This window comes from Carassius gibelio, chromosome A17 (genome assembly GCF_023724105.1).
Source record: "Carassius gibelio isolate Cgi1373 ecotype wild population from Czech Republic chromosome A17, carGib1.2-hapl.c, whole genome shotgun sequence".
NCBI classification, from domain to species: Eukaryota; Metazoa; Chordata; class Actinopteri; order Cypriniformes; family Cyprinidae; genus Carassius; species Carassius gibelio.
In genome coordinates this window covers 4,495,803-4,519,067 of record NC_068387.1, presented here as the reverse complement: position 1 = coordinate 4,519,067, position 23,265 = coordinate 4,495,803, and the positions used below count along the sequence as shown (strand labels likewise).

At 40.6% G+C, this 23,265-nt stretch overlaps 1 protein-coding gene across 2 annotated transcripts in view; it reads left to right on the top strand.

Moving 5' to 3' along the window:
• Nucleotides 1-18,050, top strand: part of LOC127933509 (vitelline membrane outer layer protein 1) — a 38,663-nt gene extending 20,613 nt beyond the window's left edge. Inside the window, exons 2-5 of one of the 2 annotated variants that reach the window (XM_052530545.1) lie at nucleotides 15,921-16,073; nucleotides 16,500-16,627; nucleotides 16,773-16,886; nucleotides 17,548-18,050. In XM_052530545.1, the coding sequence (XP_052386505.1) occupies nucleotides 15,921-16,073; nucleotides 16,500-16,627; nucleotides 16,773-16,886; nucleotides 17,548-17,728 (576 nt within the window). In that variant the 3' untranslated portion in view covers nucleotides 17,729-18,050. Of the gene's footprint in view, nucleotides 1-15,798; nucleotides 16,074-16,499; nucleotides 16,628-16,772; nucleotides 16,887-17,547 lie in introns of those variants that run through there. The other variant, XM_052530542.1, reaches the window with a different exon arrangement.
• Nucleotides 18,051-23,265: the final 5,215 nt, after the last annotated feature.

Genomic DNA, 23,265 nt, shown 5'->3' with positions numbered 1-23,265 from the left:
TGCATAAGCTCCATCATCCACCACTGCGTCAAATGTCGCAAACTGAGGTCGAACACAGAAACCCAAAAGATGTCTGACCTACCAATTGATCTTGTAACTGTCTGCCCACCATTTACTTATGTTGGCGTTGATGTATTCGGACCCTGGACTATCAGTTCTCGTCGAACACATGGAGGTCTTGCCAATAGTAAGCACTGGGCCGTCATTTTTAGCTGCATGGGTACCAGGGCCGTCCTTATCGAGGTAATCGAGTCAATGGAGTCATCCAGTTTCATCAACGCCTTACGACGGTTCATTTCCATTCATGGACCAGTAAAGCAAATCAGGTCTGATTGTGGAACCAACTTCCTGGGTGCATGCAAGGAGCTTTGTATAACCTCAAACCAGTGTGATAACCCGGAGATACAAGATTTCTTGGACAAGATGAAGGCAAATGGGTCTTTAACCCACCTCATGCTCCTTACATGGGAGGAAGTTAGGAGTGCATGATTGGGATTGTGAAGCGCATTCTCAACTCAATGTTGACTGCCAACTCAGTTAATTTGCTGACCCATGAAGTTCTTATTACCCTTCTTGCAGAAGTAACAGCTATCGTAAACTCTCGACCTCTTATTCCTGTCTCATCTGATCCCGACTGTCCCTTCATTTTAACACCTGCTACACTTCTTAACCAGAAGACTGGATTTTCTACAGCATCTTTCTAATGTAATTTGGAACCGCTGGAGAACTCAGTACTTGCCATCATTGCAAGATTGAAGAAAATGGCAGATGAAAAGGCCAAATCTACAAGTAGGAGATCTTGTACTTCCAAAAGACAACCAAGCCAAAAGATGTCAATGGCCAATGGGAGTTGTGGTCAATACCTTCCCCAGTCAAGATTTCTTGAGACCAGTTACATATACTGTACTTTTGCTGCGCACAGTGGTGGACAGTAACGGAGTAGTTTTACTTCGTTACTGTACTTAAGTACATTTTTCAAGTATCTGTACTTTACTGGAGTAGTTTTATTTTGAGCAACTTTTACTTTTACTTCACTACATTCCAAAGCATAAAATCTTACTTTTTACTTCACTACATTTCATAAAACATATCGTTACTCCCTATAATATCATGTGCTCCGACACGCAGAAGCAGTGTCTGATTCATCATGAACGAACTGAATCTTTTCAAAATAAACTTTTAAATCGGATCGCGAATCACACCAAATGATTCGTTTAGGAATTAGAATGATCCGATTGCAGCTGTTCTGGAGTCTACCACTCACTGATTCAAATGAACCGTTTAGTGTGAGTCCCCAGAAGTAAGAACTGGGAGATCTTGTGAGCGCGCGTGCATCTGATGTTGCTAAAAGTAAGTTATTAATATCGAAATTTTGGATTAATTATTGTAATTGAAAATCATATTTGGGTCAAAACTGTCAGTTGTTTGGGAACTAAATCCATTGTAAAGAGTGATCTATTTAAGCCCACTGAAATGCTCGAGTGCAGACGATGCAGACACATCAATTCTAGGTAAAAAAAACCCACCAACAACAACAAAAAAACCCATAAAATAACACAGATTAAATACAATAACTCATGCACGTTCAAATTCACCGCTGCCTTAATGTTAACAGTTTAATTAAAATGTCCTTTGTGACGTCTGTTTTTATATTGTTTATCGACAGTAACGTTATACATATGTATATTGTTTGGATTAACTAGACGAGTAGACAGACATGAATGTTCATCGTACTGAAAATAAGTAAATATTGTTAGCTGATGCTAACTGTCTAGCTAACAAGCTTGTTGGTGCTAAATTGATGTAATTTTTATAAATAATCTCCAAATATTTTTATTCAGCCACCTATATATATATATATATATATATATATATATATATCTGGTTAGAAAAGAAAGGATGTGATGTTCAGAACATGGTAACTACAGTAATTATCAGTGGGAAGAGATGCACCCCATTTGGCCATAGGTGTTTTTAAATCACAGACAAGATTTGAGAAGGAAAAAATCATTATGAAAATTCTTTTATTATTTTTTTCCTTAAAATGTTCTTTCTAACTTCAGGCCTTATTATCATGTCATATTTACAGTACAGACCAAAAGTTTGGACACACCTTCTCATTCAAAGAGTTTTCTTTATTTTCATGACTATGAAAATAGTAGATTCACGCTGAAGGCATCAAAACTATGAATTAACACATGTGGAATTATATATGGAATTATATACATAACAAAAAAGTGTGAAACAACTGAAAATATGTCATATTGTATGTTCTTCAAAGTAGCCACCTTTTGCTTTGATTACTGCTTTGCACACTCTTGTCATTCTCTTGATGAGCTTCAAGAGGTAGTCAGCTGAAATGGTCTTCCAACAGTCTTGAAGGAGTTCCTCGAGAGATGCTTAGCACTTGTTGGCCCTTTTGCCTTCTGTCTGCGGTCCAGCTCACCCCTAAACCATCTCGACTGGGTTCAGGTCCGGCGACTGTGGAGGCCAGGTCATCTGGCGCACCACCCCATCACTCTCCTTCTTGGTCAAATAGCCCTTGATGCCTTCAGTGTGACTCTACAATTTACATAGTCATGAAAATAAAGAAAACTCTTTGAATGAGAAGGTGTGTCCAAACTTTTGCTCTGTACTGTAACTTTGATGTTCTGTAAAACAACTAACTTTAAAATACTTTGTTCTTACTGGTAAAGATCAGATGGTCAGCTCTGTTTTCTCTCAGGTAAATCACAGTGTAAGCTTCACAGTGAACATTACTCTCATCAGCTTAGTCCATATCAACAACAAAAATATATCTTGACTCCATATAGTGGTTATTTTGAAAAAATCCAAGGTATTTTGAGCAGTAGGATTATAAAAAAATGTGCTAATATAAAATTAAATTAAGTAGCCTATATAAAATTGCAAACATCTATCTTACAGTACTTTTTTACTTAAGTACATAAAAAAATTAGTACTTTTGTACTTTCACTTGAGTAAAATTGAAAAAGGAGTACTTTTACTTTTACTGGAGTAATACTTTACCATATGTATCTGTACTTTTACTCAAGTACTTGATTTGTGTACTTCGTCCACCACTGGCTGCGCAACTCCAATGAATGTAGCCAACGGTCCTAAGAATTAAGGTTGACATCCTATGGACGTCAGGCAAGGGAGTGTGCACTTCTGATGTGATCTGCATTCATCCTTCTTTGTTGTCAAGAAAGCATTTCTTGTGACTATTTTATGTTTAATATGAGTCTTGAAGACAATATTCATGAACATTTATGTTAAACAAGATTATATTTGATAGTTTTAGTTTTGATAAATGTTAGCCAGACTTTGCATAGATACATGTGAACATACATTAAAATACAGTCTACATGCTGTTTATTTATTTCTTTTGTAGTTTCACTCTGTCGGTAATAGAAGGATAGATCAAAATAAGGACATCACACCTGTCAGTTGTTGAGGAGTTTATCTATCTGCATAGCTGTATTTGAGTCTAACAGTGAGGGCAGAACACTGTGCAATGATGGACCGGATCTTCAAGATCAGAAGGAGCTGGATGAAATATTCATAAAGATATCAGTCCACAAAACTTTGATTTGTGATGCAGCCTGGAACTAAACCACACCATGCTGGTGCCGTCTAGTCAGAGGAGAAGTGGGCCCCCAACTGAGCCTGGCTTCTCCCAAGGTTTTTCCTCCTTTTCTGTCACCGATGGAGCTATAGCTGTCGCCATTGGCTGGCTTAGATGGGAACACTTGATATAATCCATTATTATTAAGTTGACTGCATAGACTCTATTGAACGAGAACTGAACTGAACTTGAGTTGTATAATTGCATCAGTGTTTTTTCCAGAACTTCTTTATAGATTAATTAAACTCATTTCATAATTTATGGACTTTACACAATTACTGAACCTACCTAAATGAACAATGAACTAATTTCAATTGAATGACTGCATGTATATTTAGAGAAACTTTACAAAAGAATTTAAATCAGTTTGCATCAATTAATTACTAGTTTCTTGTTTACAGTGGTATAATATAAAAAAGTAATAATACTTCATTACAGTACTTAAGCAGTTAACTTAAAAAAAAACAAAAAAAAAAACATGAGCTAACATGAACCATGAACCACTTGACATGATCAGATGTTTGATTGAATGCAGTATCAGTCGCTGTAAAGTAAATGTCTTATCAGTTCATGCATTTCCTTGGAGTGAACAGTGAACTCTACAGAAACACTACACTGTAAAATATTTAATTGTATTATATTTAGACTTTCACAATATTTAACTGTGTTTTTTTACAGTAAAAAAATGTTTTTATTGTTTTACTGTAATATCACAGTAATGCGGATTCGCTCACTGACTATTAACTATCTGCTGTGATATGACAGCAAAGTACTGTAAAAATACCTATTCAGCTGAGAACGAAGGCGCCATCTTCAGTCTGGCTACTTTACATGTAAGTATGCTCTCTCTTCAAAAAAAATATTCTTCCAACAAAATAGTAATGCAATCGTTTAACCTATTTGAAATTATTTCATAACGTTCCAACAGCGAAAATTCCGTACTTTAATAAGTCTGACATAATATGCTCTCTTTGATCCAGCTCACAACGACACGACACGACGCAGGAATTTTCTCTTGGCACTGACGATCTGACTATCTGATGTATAAAGGTAAGTTACGAGGTAAATAAAAAGTGCATATAGTTAAAACAAAAATGCATCTAAGCAGTTATTTATGCGATGTTAGAGATCTGGCAGCTAGCAGTTAGCGTTTCATAGTGGTGGTTGAAAATCCCTGACATTGGCATGAAAGCAGCCGAAAAATGACCTTAAAAACTTAGAAAGTGCTTTACAGCAGTTGTTTATGATGAATTATGTTTTTGTTACTAAGTTTTGTTAAAGGACGGCTTGCAATTTTTTTTTTAATGATCCTATGTTTTGTGCAATTATTTTAAGTGAATGTAATCGAAAATTATTAAGTCTTTGGAGAGAGGTGAATAATTTTGAACAAATTTTTTGTTGAAAGAAAATATAGGCTAGTCTCTAGTGCATGGCTAACTTTACAAAGTTTGAACTTGAAGAATGGGCGGGATGTCCCAGGGTAGCTCGCTTGACACGGTCATCCATTTTGCATTATCACTGTGAACTTAGAAGACGATGCACACGAGAAGTTCTGCTGAGATATTATTTACCGTGTTGACTTTATCTTTACTTCAGTTATTGCTTCAGAGGTAAAATGTACTATTTCTGTCGTTGTACTTTTATTATTTGCATTTTAAAATTGTATTCTTTCTTGTAGACTTTCGTATCTGAGTGAAAAAAAAGTGCGTCATCATCCATTTTGAATAGCTATAACGTTAGCTAATTCCTGTGAATTTCAATTCAAAGACAACGCACATGCCACGAAAATATCATTTTTGAGAGATTCTTGACTGTAACTTTACTTCGGTTGCACTTCATAGGTAAATAGACTAAGGGGCCGTTCACATATCGCGCCTAAAAACGCGTGGAAAACGCTCGGGCAGAAGCGCTCCTGAAGCGTCTGCGTTTTCTAACGCCTGTTTCACATATAATCCGTCTGCAGTCCGTGTGCGTTACGTATACATATACAGCTATGAACAGCTGTTCCTTCATCTTGGCTGAGTTTCAAACGGGAAAGGATGAAGCAACCGCATCGCTTGCATTATGAGTGCGCATGCCGCGCGCCTACATTGGAAATAACGAACTTGCGCGCTCAGAAGACGCGATATGTGAATGGCCCCTAATCCGTCTTTGTACTTTTATTATTTGTGTTTTAAGAATGTGTTTATTCTCCCCTTCGATCTTCATATAGGATATCTGGAAAAAATGGACATACTTTAAAGAAACACAAGATGCCATCGTGCTCGAGGCTGACGTAAGTTTTGTTCCTCTTCAGGAACTCGAGCTGCGTCAAAAGCGCTTTGGGGAACGCGCCCTGTGTGCGCGACTCTGAATATCGTGTGAAATCAGACCAATGGAAGAGCGTGACGTCACCGGCGGAGTGACGTAAGCGACCAGGAAGCTATAAAAGCACGTGCCACGCAGCTGGCGTCAGCTTCGCGTCTCTCAGCAAGCGCTCTGTGTGTGAATGTCAAACTGTTTGTCTGTGAGTCTTATTTACTAAACTGTTTTAATAAACTGTCTGTCCAGTTTAAGAGCTCCTAGACAATGCCCAAAAGCAAGGCGAAAGTGAAATATTCTGGCGATTCCAAATCGCGTTATAGGCTGTGTGTTCCTCCCAGCCCCAGATATATAACGGGTGGGGATACACAGCCTTTGCGTGGTTTGCCTGGGTTCGAAGCACGCTGAGTCGGCTCTCGAGGGGGCCGACTGCCTGCACTGTGAGCGTATGTCGGTGCGGCTGCTTCGTTCCCGGAGGGCCCTCTTCGAGGAGGGGGCCTTCGCCAGCGTTCCCCGCGGTGCTGGTCCTGCTTCTGCTGAGGCAGAACGGCGGCTGCACTCGTGGGGTTCGCAAGTGGATCTGGTGGAGGGAATGGAGACGGGCCAGTCCCTATCTCCTTCCACTTCTGCCAGATCAGGCACTCAATCCCTAGAGTCGGAAGCACGCTCAGCGGTTCCTTCCACTCAGGGAGAGGGGTCGACGCTCCGCCTCTCTTCCTCCGAGGAGGTTGATGTGGAGTCGCTCGACAGGGATTTGCCACCCCACTCGCCGCAGTATGAGGAGCTCTTGGAGGTGGTTACTCGCGCGGTGGCCAAGTTAAACATCGATTGGCCCGCCGAGAAAGCGGCTAAACCGCAGAGAAGCAAGCTTGATGAACGCTTCCTGCGCGCGAGTCAGCCACCTCCCAGCCGGGGCCTGCCATTCTTTCCCGACCTGCACGAAGAGATCTCCAGGTCGTGGAAACGCCCATTCTCGGCCCGCCTCTACATCCCCTCGTCAGACTACTATGGGAACGTAGTGGGGATGGGAGAGCGCGGTTATAGAGCGAAGCCCCGGGTGGAACAGACGCTCGCGAGCTATCTGTCCCCCGGTGCGGCGTCGTCTCAAAAGGCCCCGGCGTTGCCCTCAAAGCCACTAAGAGCAACATCGGCTTTGGTGGGCAAAGGGTATGCGGCAGCAGGTCAGGCTGGTGCGTGTCTGCACACTATGGCGGTGTTACAGGCGTACCAAGCCGATCTGCTCAAGGAGCTAGACGAGGGAGAGGAGATCAAGTCCCATGACATTTCAGAACTAAGAAGGACTGCTGATCTCTCCCTCCGCGCCACCAAGGAGACCGCTCGAGCGATTGGGCGGTCCATGGCAGCTATGGTGGCCGCGGAGAGGCACTTATGGTTGACCCTGTCCGATATGAAAGAGCGGGACAGGGTCTGCCTCATGGACGCCCCGATCCAGCCGACTGGCCTGTTCGGCGACGCAGTCAATTCTGTAGTCGACAGGTTTCAGGAGGCCCGCAAGCAAGCGGCGGCGTTCCATAAGTTCCTCCCTCGTCGCTCCCTTGGGGCATCTGGGCGGGAGATGCCCCAGCCGCTCCCTAGCTCCTCGTACCGCGAGGCCCAGAAACAAAGCGTCGCCTCTCGTGCTCCTCCGCATTGGGAACGAGAGTCTCTCGGCCGAGGACTTCCCAGCCCAAACAAGATCTTAGGGCGGTCATTGAAGCTAAGAAGTCCTCGGCCAAGAAACCCTGACGCCAACAACCCAGGGTTTCAGAGGGCAGCCTCTGCTGGGGTAGAGCGGTACACACCGCAGTACACGGTGTCCGTCTCCCCTCAGCGCCCTCTGGGGGCCGGTCTGCCAACCCTGCCAGTGTTCCAGGGCGCTGCAGGTCCCAGCGGGCATCGCTCTCAGTATCTTCCGCCCGTGCGCGTAGCGGGGCTGAGACGCTCGCCGCCCCTGCGGGGGCCTCTTACACCAGAGATCAGTCTCGAGAGACTGATTCCCTTAGTAGATTATTTAGCAGCGTGGAAACTACTGCCAAATGTATCTCGATGGGTCCTGCACACAATAGAAAAAGGCTACCGCATTCAGTTCGGCTCCGTGCCGCCAGTATTCAACGGGGTCGTTCAGACAATAGTCGGCCTCAGGCAGGGTCTGGTTATGGAACAGGAAGTGAAAACCCTATTAGAGAAGGAGGCCATCGAGGTGGTCCCTCCTCAAAACAGGGAGTCCATATTTTACAGCCGGTATTTCATAGTTCCGAAGAAGGATAGGGGGCTGCGTCTGATTATAGACTTGAGGGTCTTAAATCGTTCAGTTATGAGACTAAAATTCAGAATGCTCACAATCAAGCAAGTTGTAGCGCAGATCAGGTCAGAGGACTGGTTTGTCACAATAGATCTCAAAGACGCATATTTTCACATATCCATCCTTCCACATCACAGGAAGTTTCTGAGGTTCGCTTTCGGGGGCGAAGATTACCAATATCGAGTACTTCCCTTCGGCCTTACACTCTCACCCCGCACGTTCACAAAATGTGTAGACGCGGCTCTGGTCCCCCTGCGCATGCAGGGCATCCGCATTCTCAACTATATCGACGATTGGTTGATCTTAGCTCAGTAAGAGCAGGCTGCGGTTCGGCATTGAGATGTCGTCCTCGCACATATGGGGGAGCTGGGTTTGAGACTGAACGCCAAGAAGAGCGTGCTTTCTCCGGTTCAGAGAACCACCTATCTAGGCGTAGTATGGGATTCGACCATGATGCAGGCACGATCGTCCCCTGCTCGTATCGAGTCGATCCGCATCTCAGTCGAGAGAGTCGAAGAAGGCCAGTCACTCACTGTCAAACAATTTCAGAGATTGTTGGGTCTGATGGCAGCTGCGTCCAACGTGATACCTCTTGGCCTGCTGTACATGAGGCCCCTGCAGTGGTGGCTCAAGACCAAGGGATTTTCCCCGAGGGGCAATCTACTTCGCACTATCAAGGTCACGCGGCGTTGCCTACGTGCCTTAGATGTGTGGAAGAAACCTTGGGTCTTGAAACAGGGCCTGGTGTTGGGAGCTCTTTGTCACCGTGTAACGCTAGCAACAGATGCATCCCTCACTGGTTGGGGTGCAGTCATGAGTGGCCACCCTGCCCGTGGTCTGTGGAGCGATCGCCATCGAACATGGCATATCAATTGTCTAGAAATGCTAGCAGTTTTTCGTGCACTGAAGCACTTCCTCCCAGACCTAAGGGGTCACCATGTGTTGGTGCGCACCGACAACACATCGGTGGTCTCCTATATCAACCACCAGGGAGGTCTGCGTTCGCGCCCTTTGTACAAGCTGGCACACCAGATCCTGGTGTGGTCCCAGAGCAAACTCCTCTCATTAAGAGCAGTATATATTCCTGGGAAACAAAATGTGGGAGCAGACATAATGTCGAGGCAGGGGCCGAGGCCCGGGGAATGGAAACTTCACCCACAAGTAGTGAAGCAGATATGGAGAATATTTGGCAGGGCTCAAGTAGACCTATTTGCATCTCAAGAGACGTCTCAATGCCCCCTTTGGTTCTCTCTAGTTCATCCAGCTCCTCTGGGACTGGACGCTATGGTACAGACCTGGCCGAGGCTTCGTCTGTACGCATTTCCCCCTATTGCTCTGCTCCCGGGAGTTCTGGCGAGAGTGCGCCGGGACGGGGTCCATCTGTTGTTAGTAGCCCCGTTCTGGCCGGGCCGAGTATGGTTCTCAGATCTAGTCTCGCTCCTCGACGGCTCTCCGTGGGAGATACCGATCAGGACAGACCTTCTCTCGCAGGCGCAGGGTACGATAATTCACCCTCGCCTGGAGTTGTGGAAGCTGTGGGTGTGGCCCCTGAGGGGGCACAACTTTTAGCAGCCGGTCTCTCAACCGAGGTTGTTGAGACCCTTCTCCAATCCAGAGCTCCCTCAACGAGGAAACTGTACGCCCTGAGGTGGAAACTCTTCACCTCATGGTGCAGAGACCACCAGTTAGACCCAGCAAACTGCCCGATTGGTACAGTTCTGGAGTTTCTACAGGCTAGGCTCTCTGCAGGGTTGACCCACTCCACGTTGAAGGTTTACGTGGCGGCTATTGCGGCCTACCACGCCCTTCTCGATGGCCAGTCTTTGGGAAGACACCCCCTAGTTACACGTTTCCTCCGCGGTGCGCTGAGGCTGAAACCTCCAGTACGGTCCCGTATTCCCCCGTGGGACTTGGTTGTGGTGTTAGAGGCAATGTGCAGACCCCCATTTGAACCTATTCAAGATATCTCAGACAGACATCTCACACTTAAAACCTCCAGAGAGTAGGAGACCTTCAGGCCCTCTCTGTGGCCCCTACTTATCTTGAATATGCACCAGGCATGACTAAAGCGTTCATATACCCTCGAGCGGGATATGTTCCTAAGGTTCCCTCTGTTACACCACAACCTGTCGTACTGCAGGTCTTCTGTCCTCCTCCCTTTCGGGAGCCCGACCAGGCGAAGCTAAATTGTATGTGTCCAGTTAGAGCGCTGGACGCATACGTCCACAGAGCTGCCCTGTGGAGAAAGACCGATCAATTGCTCGTATGCTACGGTCCCCCCAAGAGGGGTTTTCCTGCTTCTAAGCAGACTATCAGTCGTTGGATAGTTGAGGCTATCAACGCTTCCTATGAGTCCTCTGGTCGTCCCCCGCTGTCGGGAGCCAAGGCTCACTCTACTCGGGGTATGGCGGCCTCCAAGGCCTTCTTAGCAGGTGTATCCATACTGGACATCTGCAACGCTGCGGGATGGTCCACGCCCTCCACGTTTGTCAAATTCTATGGCCTAGACATGCCAGTCACTCCAGGCGCTTCAGTCCTCCTGACCTAAGCTGTGCTCTTCGGATACACACTAGGCAGGGGTTTGGTAGTCTGGCGGCGTTGGTACTCGTTCCCCAAAGCGCTTTTGACACAGCTCGAGTTCCTGAAGAGGAACGTCTCTAGGTTACGTATGTAACCCTAGTTCCTCGAGGGATCGAGACGCTGCGTCTCGGAGCCATACCCCCGGCACCCCTGCCGGCGCTTGCTGGTACTCGAAGCTGACGCCAGCTGCGTGGCACGTGCTTTTATAGCTTCCTGGTCGCTTACGTCACTCCGCCGGTGACGTCACGCTCTTCCATTGGTCTGATTTCACACGATATTCAGAGTCGCGCACGCTGGGCGCGTTCCCCAAAGCGCTTTTGGCGCAGCGTCTCGTTCCCTCGAGGAACTAGGGTTACATACGTAACCTAGAGACGTTTTGCAAACACTTTTTCAATTATTGGTAAAAGTTTTCTTTTAATGTATATTCAGTAAAGTTGTTACTGAATATAAGGTTTAAAGTCAAAGGCAGTGTACTTTGCACCCCGTTGCATCTATAAAAATGTTTTCTGTATAAACTTACTTTACAGTCATCTGCCACAGCTGCCTAAGTCCAAAGGATGACCATTGCCGAGCACACCTCGCTTGATTGTCCAAGGTAATGTCTAACGTAAGGCCCTATGAAATCAGCTTTTTTTCCCCCAAATTAGTTTTTTTCCGTTTTAGTTTTCATTGATTCCATATTTATGGTTTAATTTCAGGTCATCCAATATTTCTGAGTTTCTTTATGCAGCGCTTTCTTCCAGGACCTTTACGTGCTTTTCCCAAGCCACTGAAGTGACGTCGACGTCTGGGTTAGCAGTAGCATGAGCCGTCAGGCAAGTGTTATTTAAATAAACTACTGATGTACTTTCAAACTTTCAAAGGCCTTGTTTTATGATTACATACTATTTGTACTACTGTAGAAGTTTGGCATCATTCTGGGCATTATTATTGGGGTAATTTACCAGATACAGGATCCATTAGCGCCTGCACTAAGCCATCCGGCTGATATCTCTAAATAAGCTCTAACTTTAATAATGTTCAACCAAGGGTAAAAAGGCTTCTGGGGGGTATTTGGCTCGAGGTCATGGTGCAAAGGAGCCTAGGTTGATTTTACTCCGAACCCTCCCTTTAAGACCTTTATCGGCCGATACCGAGTACCAATCTGATACCAGTGTTAAATTGTTAATGTATTGTATTTTCACTGTGATGAAGAGACAGACTTCACTTGAACATTGCATCCCTAGGCAAAACACGGTGAACAGATTAGGTACAGATGTTCCTATTACCATTCCATGTCTGAAAAAATCTCACTCCATTATTAAAATGAATAGCAAAATATGTTCAGAAATGTAAATGCCATAAAGTAAACTCAAAATTCATCAACAGCATATTATAAACAATGTAAACAGTACTTATTAAAGGAACAGTTCCCCCAAAACTTTTTAATTTGCTGATAATTTATAGTTTATTTCTTCATCAGAACAGAATTCAAGATTTTTAGGGTTTCTTTTTGGGCTAAAGTGAATGGAGCTTCCAATGATGGAATGACAATCCAAAATACAAATATAAATTATCAACAAATATCAGCAAATTTTAATTTTTAAGTTAACCATTTCTTTGAGTACTGCACATTATTACAAACTGCGGTAACACTTTAGAATAAGGTTCCATTAGTTAATGTTAGTTAATGTATTAATTAACATGAACAAACAATGAATAATACATTTATTACTGTATTTATTCATCTTCGTTAATGTTAGTTAATGAAAATACAGTTATTCATTGTTAGTTCATGGTAATTCACAGTGCATTAACTAATGTTAACAAGCACAACTTTTGATTTAAATAATGCATTAGTAAATGTTGAAATTAACATGAACTAAGACTTATAAATGCTGTAGAAGGATTGTTCTTGTTAGTTCATGTTAACGAAAGTAGTTAACTAACATTAACTAATGGAACCTTATTCTAAAGTGTTACCCAAACTGCTCTGAAACCACTCAAACCTGGTGGATGTGCAACAGTTTTCACTTTCAAACGTGCAATTGCATGTCTTTAAACTGTCTTTTTTTAAGTTTAATAATCCCATTTCACTGTATATCATGACTGCTGTCTTTCCGTCCATAAAATTAAGACTGTTTTTAAAACACATTGTGTAAGAGGTGCTCATTCCTATTTCTGGATATCTACCTTCCTGCAGAGTTCAGTTTGATCCAACAAAAGGTAGATATCCAGCTACAGGAATGAGCACCTCTTACCCTAAGGTGTTTAGCTTGTGCTGTTGTGGTCAGAGTCAAATAGGAAATTAGAAAAACTAAATGGATTATTGAAAAATAATCAGTGTAAAATATATTCTAATGTTAGACTGTATTTTCAAATATATAACAAAAATAGGGAATCAGACTTTGAAATGTTTTTTTTTTTTTTTTTTTTTTTTTTGTGGTCTTAGGTGCTTCCTGGGCATCAACCCTGATACAGGATCTAAGTCCAAGAAGAAGCAGGGAGGCATCAATCAGCAAGTTTGTTCTCTGCTGCGCAAACTTGTGGATTTTGAATGGATGACAACATAATTAGATTTTGTGTTAAAGAAAAACTCCGGTAAATTTTAACATTGAGCTAATTTTTTGGTAAATCTGGAGTGCTGTCAGTACAGAGAACTACACTTGTTATCCTCTTTTTAATATTTGCACCCTGTTGACTTCAATGGGACAATGTTTAAACCTGCTTTTAGCCTCTTAACATCCTTGATTAGCCGTGTTTCCACTATCGAGCTAAGACCGGGCGTGCTAGTGCATGCCAGGACCAGTCGCGTTTCCACTGTCACTTCCATGGCTTGATCGTGCCTCGCCGGGGCTTCCTCGGGGCCAACGGCCAGGGTTTTTTGGCCCGACAAAAACCTTGGGCCACTTTAGTAAATCAGTTGAGCTCAAAACTCACTTTCAGTCAGCAGCGAATGTTTGAAATAACTTGATTGATGTTTGGTTTGTGATCGTGCATGTTCCAGTGACTTATTTCTTAGTTTTCTGATAAATTCTCTTTGATGTTGAAATTTTGAGGTTGCATGACGTTGTTCTGAGAGGCGTGTAAAGGGCGTGTTTTAGTGACGTGCAGCGGTGCTTCAAGCTCCACTTTGGAAACCCTGCGCTATTCTGGCCTCGGTGCTACTGGCCCGGGGCTATGAGCCCCACCCGGCCCTCTTTAAGCCCTGGCTCGCACTGGCCCGACAGAAATGCGGCTCTTGATGTGTCATCACAAGTGCACAGCCAATGAGAGTGATTCCTTCAGAGTGAACACGAGTGAATCTGACTGAAGTAAATGTGAAAAATATGAATAAAAATGAAGTTTTTGTTTAGTATATGTTTAGTTACCTATGATCACGCACGTGAACTTGACAATCGACTTCTTTGGACTTAAACCGAAAACAGGATGTAAATACAGGTATGAGCGCTGGCCGAAATAACTTAATTTTAATTCAGAGTTTTCACATCTACTGCAGTCAGATTCACTCGTGTTCACTCTGAAGGAATCACTCACATTGGCTGTGCACTTGAAATGACACATCAAGGATGTTAAGAGGGTAAAAGCAGGTTTAAAATATTGCCCCATTGAAGTCAACAGGGTGCAAATTTTAAAAAGAGGATAACAAGTGTAAGCAACACTGATTTTTGTCATTGTTCTCTGTACTGACAGCACTCCAAATTTACTAAAAAATTAGCTCAATGTTTACATTGAGCGGAGTTCTCCTTTAAGTATGTACTCGCATGAAACCTGTGTGTTGGGGCTTGGGTTGTCATGTTATTTGTTTGATGGTATTACTTTTTTCATTTGCTCTGGTCATTGTTGGCTCTCTCCGTTTTTACTTGCCATATCGCCACTGAATATGTTGGACTGCCTTTCTGGTCAAGACCTTCACTTCTACCTATTGTTTTGGTATTTACCTCTAGCTGTGTTTTTTGAATGCCATCTTGTTGCCGACTCTTGCCCGCTGTTATGCAATGACTCTTGCAACATTTGTTATGATATTGCTGTATCAATTTTATTGAAAATAAAATCAATTGTGGAAACTATTGTTTAATCTTTTTTTTTACTACTTGTATGTCATCATATTGCATTACTGTATTAAATTGTAAGTTTACAGTTAATTACTGGCTACTAATTGCATTACTTTTACAGCTGAAACACAATAAATTACTGTTCAAGTTACAACTGATAACTATATTTATACAGTTATGCACTGTGAAATTACAGTAATGATGTGAAATCAATAACTGTGAAATGACTGTACACAACTGTGATTTTACTGTAATTTACATTACATTTTTTTTTTTTTACTGTAAATTACTGTGAAAGTAATGCAATTAGTAGTAGTAGTTTTTACAGTGTACATTAAATTTGAGTGTAATACTGTCAACCCTGTTAACTATAAACTCGATTACCTTTCTGGGTGCATATTTATATCACAAACACTTAAAAATAAAGGTTATAGGTTTGCATTTATGGTTCCATAACGAAACTTTAACATCCATGAAATATTTCCATTGAATAAACATTTTGTTGCTTAAAGGTCTGATTTTTGCTTTACGTAATCTATTTTTCTTTTATAACCTTGCATAAGATATAAAAAAATGCATATTTATGAAATATTTATTTCTTCACGCAAAGCATCAGATGAGTTGAGAAGACTGTTAACTTTCTTATTTCTTATTCTAATTAAATATATATTATATATAATTTTTCTTATATCTTAAGATACTTTTGACTTACTGTCACTTGTGTAACTTCCTTTCATTGTGTGCACATCATGGTCACACCTAGACAAAATGAGAACTAGATCTTGGACACACTGGTACACACATATGCTCGTACACACATCTTAACTGTAGTTATATTTCTTAATATCCATATAGGGTCATGTTTGACCTCTGAGTACTTTGATTGGATGTCCAGCGCTTCCTGGATGTTGTTGTATAATCTGTGTTGTATAAATATGACCCATTTCCCTTAAGCTTTCTGTGTCTTCTTGATCAATTAATTCATTTCATCAGTATTTGAATTGACCAGGCCAGTGCTGCAACAATGCGTCACTTTATCTCCATGGTGTTTTCACTGCTAGTCATTACTGGGCTGCAGGTGAGCGCTCAGTCTGGAGTGAGACGTCCTGAGCGGAGCATCAACAGACATTACAGATCAGAGCTGACTGTGTCGAATGGAAGGGTATGGGGGTCATGGGGTCACAAGGAAATGTGTCCAATGGGAATGTACGCCGCAGGCTTTAGTTTAAAGGTAAGCTAAGAATTGACTTCATTACAGCTTAAAGGTTAAAAGAAGGTTCAAACCCTTAGAATAAACAAATTCTGTAGTTGCTGTAAGTAATTAAATTCCAGGTATTTTTAAGGAAACTGCACCTAATCAAGTTTTGTGACTGCTTAATTTTAAAGAAACATGAAGTTAAAAATGACTATGGATTGGGTTAGACCATGCACATTCATGGACCTATTCCTGAAGGTTTTTGAACACACATGATTCAGCTCGTCAGCTCTTTAGCAGAGACTCTTAAGACCTGAAACAGATAGGGATAAGGGCCAAATAAAGGAGACATCCAAAATGTGTAATGATGCTGTATCAGGAATACTGGATGTCAGAGTTAAGATGACCCCTTTCCTCTTTCAAATTGATCTTAGTGTTGTTTATTTTTGTTTTGTTTTTAAGGTGGAAGATCCTATTGGTGATGGGGATGATACTGCGCTCAACGGGATTCGGCTTCACTGTGTTTATACGGCTAATGGCGTAGCAAGCTCATATACCAACTACGCCTCAGTTGGGTCAGATGTAGGCAGGTAATGGGCTCAGTCTAAAGAGTAACGATGTAGCAGGTTTGTGGTTATTAAGAGCTGTTATGTTAAGAAGAATCAGTTTCTTCAGAAGCTAGATAAATGAATGTTATTAAAAATAAAAAAAAAATTATTTTTGTTTTTTCTTTAGCTGGGGTGTTTGGAGAGATATCAAATGGTGTCCTTCTGGATTCTTGACTGCTTTTCAGCTGAAAGTTGAAAAGCCTCAAGGAAGCGGTGATGACACAGCCGCGAACAACATCCAGTGAGCATCAGCTTTTGTGCTATGCTGAAAATCCTTTATCCTGATTTGGTCAAAAATGCTTTTAATTGTATATATTGCATTTAAAACATGTATTTTGTTATCAGTGTTGGGCTTGTTACCTCAAAATCTAATGTATTACTCCCTTTAAAACTAATATTAATTAATTACTTTTTACTTTCTAGCAAAGTTAATGTTATACACTATTAGTTACATTACCTTTCCTTCACACCCCACAGAAGTTGTAACTGTGTATCTTCCCCACAAACTTCTACTAAAGATTTCAAATCAGTAGGGGTCGAGGAATCAAAAGTAACTGAGTAACTAACTGTTTTATGAATGGTAACTGTAATATTATAACTGAAATCTTATTATTAATTAGTCACAACTAGTTACTGTAAAAAGTTATATTATTACAGTAGCTAGTTACTAGTAACTAGTTACTGCCCAACAGTAAAATCTCTGTAATAATAATAATAATAATAATAATAATAATAATAATAATAAATAAAGAAACTTTTTTTTTTTTTTCACTTAAGTTAACTCAACAGGACTCTGGTCAAATGACAAGTTCCAAGCATTTATTTTGCCTTGTTTTGTTAGTATTGATTGAAAAAAAAAAACATATTTTATCATAATGTTGCCACATGCAAATTTCTTCCAGGTTCAAATGCAGTTCAGGTTCTTACCTGCTGGGTGAAGGCACAAAATGGGGCGATTGGGGTGGCTGGAGCCAAACATGTCTGGGAAAAGGAATTTGTGGTATCAAGACACGGGTTGAATTGCCACAAGGAAGAGGAGACGACACCGCTCTCAATGACGTGCGCATGTTCTGCTGCAATTAAGCTGAAGCAATCGCAATCAAGCACTCGGATCTTAGAGCTGTCTGGAAGACCTCCGTGTATTTGTGCTGGTAAAAATGGTTTTGTCCCATAAACCATGTCTTACAACAGAGTTCAGGACCTTAACACAAAGCAAAGGTCGACTGAACATCATCTCATTTATTACATGGCAATGTAAAGTGTGTTTTATCAGTTCAAGCATTTCAGATCCACAATCTCCATTCTGTACATTAACTGTAAAACTGTCAAACCGGTTACATGGCATTTTTTTGAGGGCATAATTGTATCCTAACATCTATTAAAATATATATTTAGCTTGAAATTACATCACTGTTTGTCTGTCGATTGATGTGCTTCTTCGTTGACCTGACTGAAATCATTAACGATTGGATATTTCTTTGCATCTCATTTTTATTATTATTTTTTATTTTATTTCTTATGATTGACTAATCAAATGCTTTGTGAAGAATAGGCTTTTGAAAGGAGCTTTTGGTAACACTTTTTTATGAAGCCCGTATTTATAATACATTATGAGGGTATCCTTAAGCAATTACAATGAATGCATAATGTATTATAAAAAAACATAAAGTATGTTGTTTCATCTCATGAATATTCATAAGAACAGTTTTAATATATTATAATATTTTCTTATTTGTGGTTATAGTTTTTAAGAGTATGATGATTTATAACACAATGAACACGTTGCATCCACTTTTACAATGGATGATATTTCCCATAGGTATGATGAATTATAAGTCTCATAGCTTGCCATTTTTCTGATGTTACTTAAAGTGGTAAAAGACCACTTATAAGTAGTAATAATAATATTAATAATAAAAGAAAATTCTCTCCAAAAGCCATAAAATAAGATATCAGATCAGATGAATGTGTAATATGACACATTTGCTTTGGACTATTTTTATTGTAATATCAGTTTAATTATTTTGATGGCATCCTTTCGACAGCTGTTGGTATGTAACTCTGCAACTACATGTCAACTAGCAGTTATTGAACTATTCGATTATAAGTGTCTTTGCAAGTACGCATACTAGATTCTACCATTCTTGAGCATACTAGTACTCTAATGAAAGTTAGTTGGCATGTAGTTGCAAAATCGCTTATATTCGATTGATTAAGTGTACCATCAAAATAAAATGTAACCATATAAAAAATGTCATTTTTTTAGTATTAAGTGTCACGTATGAGACGGGTCCTTCCACACACTACTCATTATCCCCGATCACAATCACCGGACCTTTGATTTGCTGCACCTGTCGCACCTCTCTGTGTTCATCTTCAGTTCTCTCTTCACAGCAGTTTAGTCAGTGTACTGTTTGAGTAAATGAATTACTGGTTTTATTATATTATATTATATATTATTATATTGGTTTGTTTTAACTCAGAGGAAGTGTCAGCCACATTAAAAAAGTTAACAGCTTAAGTCATTTGTCGATTAATGTGTATTGGAGATGCAAACCGTTTAAAACGATTCAGCTCGATTTGGTGAACTGGTTCAAAAAGATCCGGTTACATCAAATGATTCGTTTGCGAACCGAATATCAAAAACAGCTTTGTTTTGAACTTTCTCACAACAGACACAGAAGAGAAGACAATGCTGAATAAAGTCATAGTTTTTGCAATTTTTGGACCAAAATGTATTTTTGATGTTTCAAAAAATTCTAACTGACCCTCTGATGTCACATGGACCACTTTGATGATGTTTTTCTTACCTTTCTGGACATGGACATTAGACTGTACACACAGTTTCAATGGAGGGACTGAGAGCTCTCCGACTAATAATTTTTTAAGTTTTAAAATTGCTTGTTTATTCTTGTTATTGTTTTTCTTCATTATTATTTTACTTTCTTTTATGTGAATGTAGCAGGGTAATGTATTTGCCCAGATATGATTGGTTGACATCATGTCAGCCTGGGAACCTATCAGTGTTCCTACTCCATCATTGGTTAAAACAGTTTAAATCCAATGAACCTATCAGTGTTGGGATTGATCCTATTAAAAAGAAAATGGTTTGATTTACTCAAGATGCATCATCCTGGGTACTAGATCATTGTGGAAAGGATAAGGTTTGTTGCATCTCCCTGTTGGTGTTGCAAGTAGGTCTTTTTCAGGTTAGTTTCCCAATTCTGAGAAGAGGATTTGCTTTTTATAAAGGGGTTTTATTGTTGTCTTTTTTTCAATCTGCATGCTAGCAGCCGTGGTCTCGTGTGGTAAGCAACCATGCGTTTTGCTACATTGGAATTCTCTCTCGCAGGTGTAACTACACTTCCAGGGGTTTCCAGTACCTTGGTTCAAGATGAATGTACATCAGTATGACTGCACTGCTGCTTTGGTTTTAGTGTTTGTTGTGTAACCATTTAACTGTTGTGATATGAATGTCTTAGTTTATACCAGTTAATTATGTGATTTTAAGAGTTGGATCTTTTAAAGTGGGGGGTTTAATACTTTCAGTGTCCACTTGGGGTAGTGTGGTGTTTGGCCAATTGTATTCCTTTCACAATTGAGTGGTTTGTGGTATGATGTGAGGTGATAATCCAAAAGGCCCCTGCTGGTTATTTTTCTCTTCCTGGTCATTTTGTAACTGGTAGACTTGTGTATTAGGCATGTTTTATATTGTATCCAAAAAAAACTAATGTTTGAACCATTACAGGTGTGTGTGTGTGTGTAAATAAATTGCAAGTGTTTTATACTCTCTGTCTCCATGCTCACCCTGGCTGTTGGCCAAGAACCTGTGTGCCCTTTCGTAGGGCTGTTATGTCCTGGTATATACTGGGTGGTGTAGTCGATGTATATCCACTTTTGGTGGGTCGGCTCCCCTACCTGACTGCTTCTTGCCACATAAAGCACTTTGATTTACCATTGTGTACAAAATGTGCTATATAAATAAACTTGCCTTGCCTAAAATATCTTAAACTGTGCTCCTAAAATAAACGGAGGTCTCACTGGTTTGGAACGACATGATGGTGAGTTATTAATTACATAATTTTGATTATTGGGTGAACTAACCCTTTAACTAATGCACAGATAATCATGAGTTCCTCTTCAGGAACTCGAGCTGCGTCAAGCGCTTTGGGGAAAAGTCTTTGGCAAGATCAACTCTGAATAGTGTGTGTGCAATCTGTTCAATGGAAAGGCTAAACGTCACTGGCGGGGTGACGTAGCGACCAAGAAGCTATAAAGGCACCTGACTTCAGCTTCGCGTCTTTTTCATGTCTAAAGTCTGTCTTGTGAGTCTTATTTATTGTTGTCTGTCCCAATAAACAACATAATGCCTAAGAGCAATGGAAAGACACAACATTTGAAAGCCGATTCTAGATTGCGCTATAGATTGTTTGTTCCTCCCTGCCCACGCTACATCACGGGTGGCGATTCAAACAGTCAATGCGTGGTTTGCGTGGATTGAAGAACACTGAGTCGGCTCTCGAGGGAGATGCAGACGCTTCGATCCCGGAGGGCTCTCTTCGAGGTGGGAGCCTTCACCAGCGTTCCTCGTGATACCGGTCCCGCTTTTCACAGAGGCGGAGTGGCGCCAGCATTCGTTGGGTTCGCAGATCGATCTAATGGAGAGAATGGAGACGGGCACGTCCTTATCTCCTACCTTACCATTCAGATCTGCCCGATTCCTGGGTTCGGAAGCCTGAGCTTCAGTTCTTCCCCCTGAGCATCAGGCTTAACACTCCGCCTTTCTTTCTCCGAGGAGATTGACACGGAGGGCGTCGGTGAGCTTGTAGTTGCACAAACATAAAGTTGCACAAACCCCAATATACAATAAACAGTTAATGCATAACATTATATGAACAGCTATTTAATCTCCGAGGGGATTAATATTCTGCGTACAAACAGAGCGGGACCAGAAGCTGAAGCAATGCTCTGGGCCAGCGACTTCTCAGCCTAATCCGAATCTGATGGAGCGAAACTGCATTATTGCAGACTTTCACATTATGCAGATATACGATATAAAAACTGCACGTTACTCAAAACGTTTGCCGACAATTTTTTTTTTATCACCGACGTTGTCAATAATGTCGACTAAATGTTTCAGCCCTAGTGTATATATATACTAAAGTCAATACGTTACAGAGAGTTGTGCGCTTTCCCATCTCCCAACCGCTCAAAATCGTCTATTAACAGTGCAATAAACCTATTACACAGTACTAGACTGCAAAACAAAAGCACCCCAAAACAGAAACTCCAAGAGAAATTAAAGACTTTGAAATAACACAAGAAAATCTTTAGATTAATAAAGAGGGGCCAATCTTGTGTTGTTTGAACTGTATATCCAAATCATTTCAAGAGTTCAGTAACCTTTAAAATGAGTAATAAACAGTGATACCCTATTATATTTGAATAGTAATTAGAAGTTGCTCTAAATCAAAAAATCAAATACAATTTGTATTAACTTTTCACTTTACAAAAGCTAAAGAAAAAGTGTAATAAATAAAAGATTCCAATGCATGAATACTGTACAACTCACAAATAATAATAATAGAATTTATTTATAATAGCCTTATATAATATATATAATAGCCTTATTTATATAAATGCAGAATAAAATTAATAATTCATAGAAATAAATACACATTTAATGAATTAATATAACTAATATACATTTAATATAATACATTGCTTTTGTTTATTATCCACATCCCATTCAATTTGCATAGCAGCAGTTGCAGTAAATTTGCATTGATGAATAGACAAAATTTACTTATGTCAAGGCTAATTAATCTTGAGCATATTGATTTTAAAATATCATATTCAATACTTTGTTAGATAGCTACTCATTCAAAAAGGTAGCTTTAGTTTAACATGTAAAATATGTGGATCCTATAGAAACAGTTTAGAATAGCTTAATTAGTCCAGTGTTATTTTAGTATTAGTTATTTATTTTGCTATTTAATCATGCATTAAATATTTATGTATGATTTTTTTTTATTTGAGAATGTTTCTGGGTGTCAACAAATTACGTTTTGTCAATAACTTCTGTGAAAACATATTTGGATCTGAGAACATTGTACGGGAGAGAGAGCTAGAGAGAGAGCTTTCCAGGGTGCAGACAGCAATCGCGGAGCACCATGGTGATTTAGAACGCCAACTGAATTTATGAGAAATTTACAGACGCAAAAAGACTAAAGGTGTAGTAAAATAAAGACCTATATTTTTTTCAGAAGTCTGAAAGAAGACATGTTATTGAAGACAACAGCCCCAAATCTCAAAATTGACGAGTAAAAAAAACGATGTTTTTGCATGCGTCTCACCCATAGACTGTAAAAAAAGTCTCAAGTGTGGAGCATTAGATAAACATCATACAATTTGTTTCGTCACCTCACTTAAGTGAAAAAAGTCGCCAATCGACTGCATGATTCAATAATGACTTTATTAGAATTGCAATTATACTTTTTTTAAACCATTGCTTTAAATTGCGTTGTTGCCTATTGTGAGGGACCGAGAAGCCAAGAACAAGGAACACAAGCGTTGCGCAACAAATGGGTCTTTATTTGAACCCCAAAACAAAATAACTT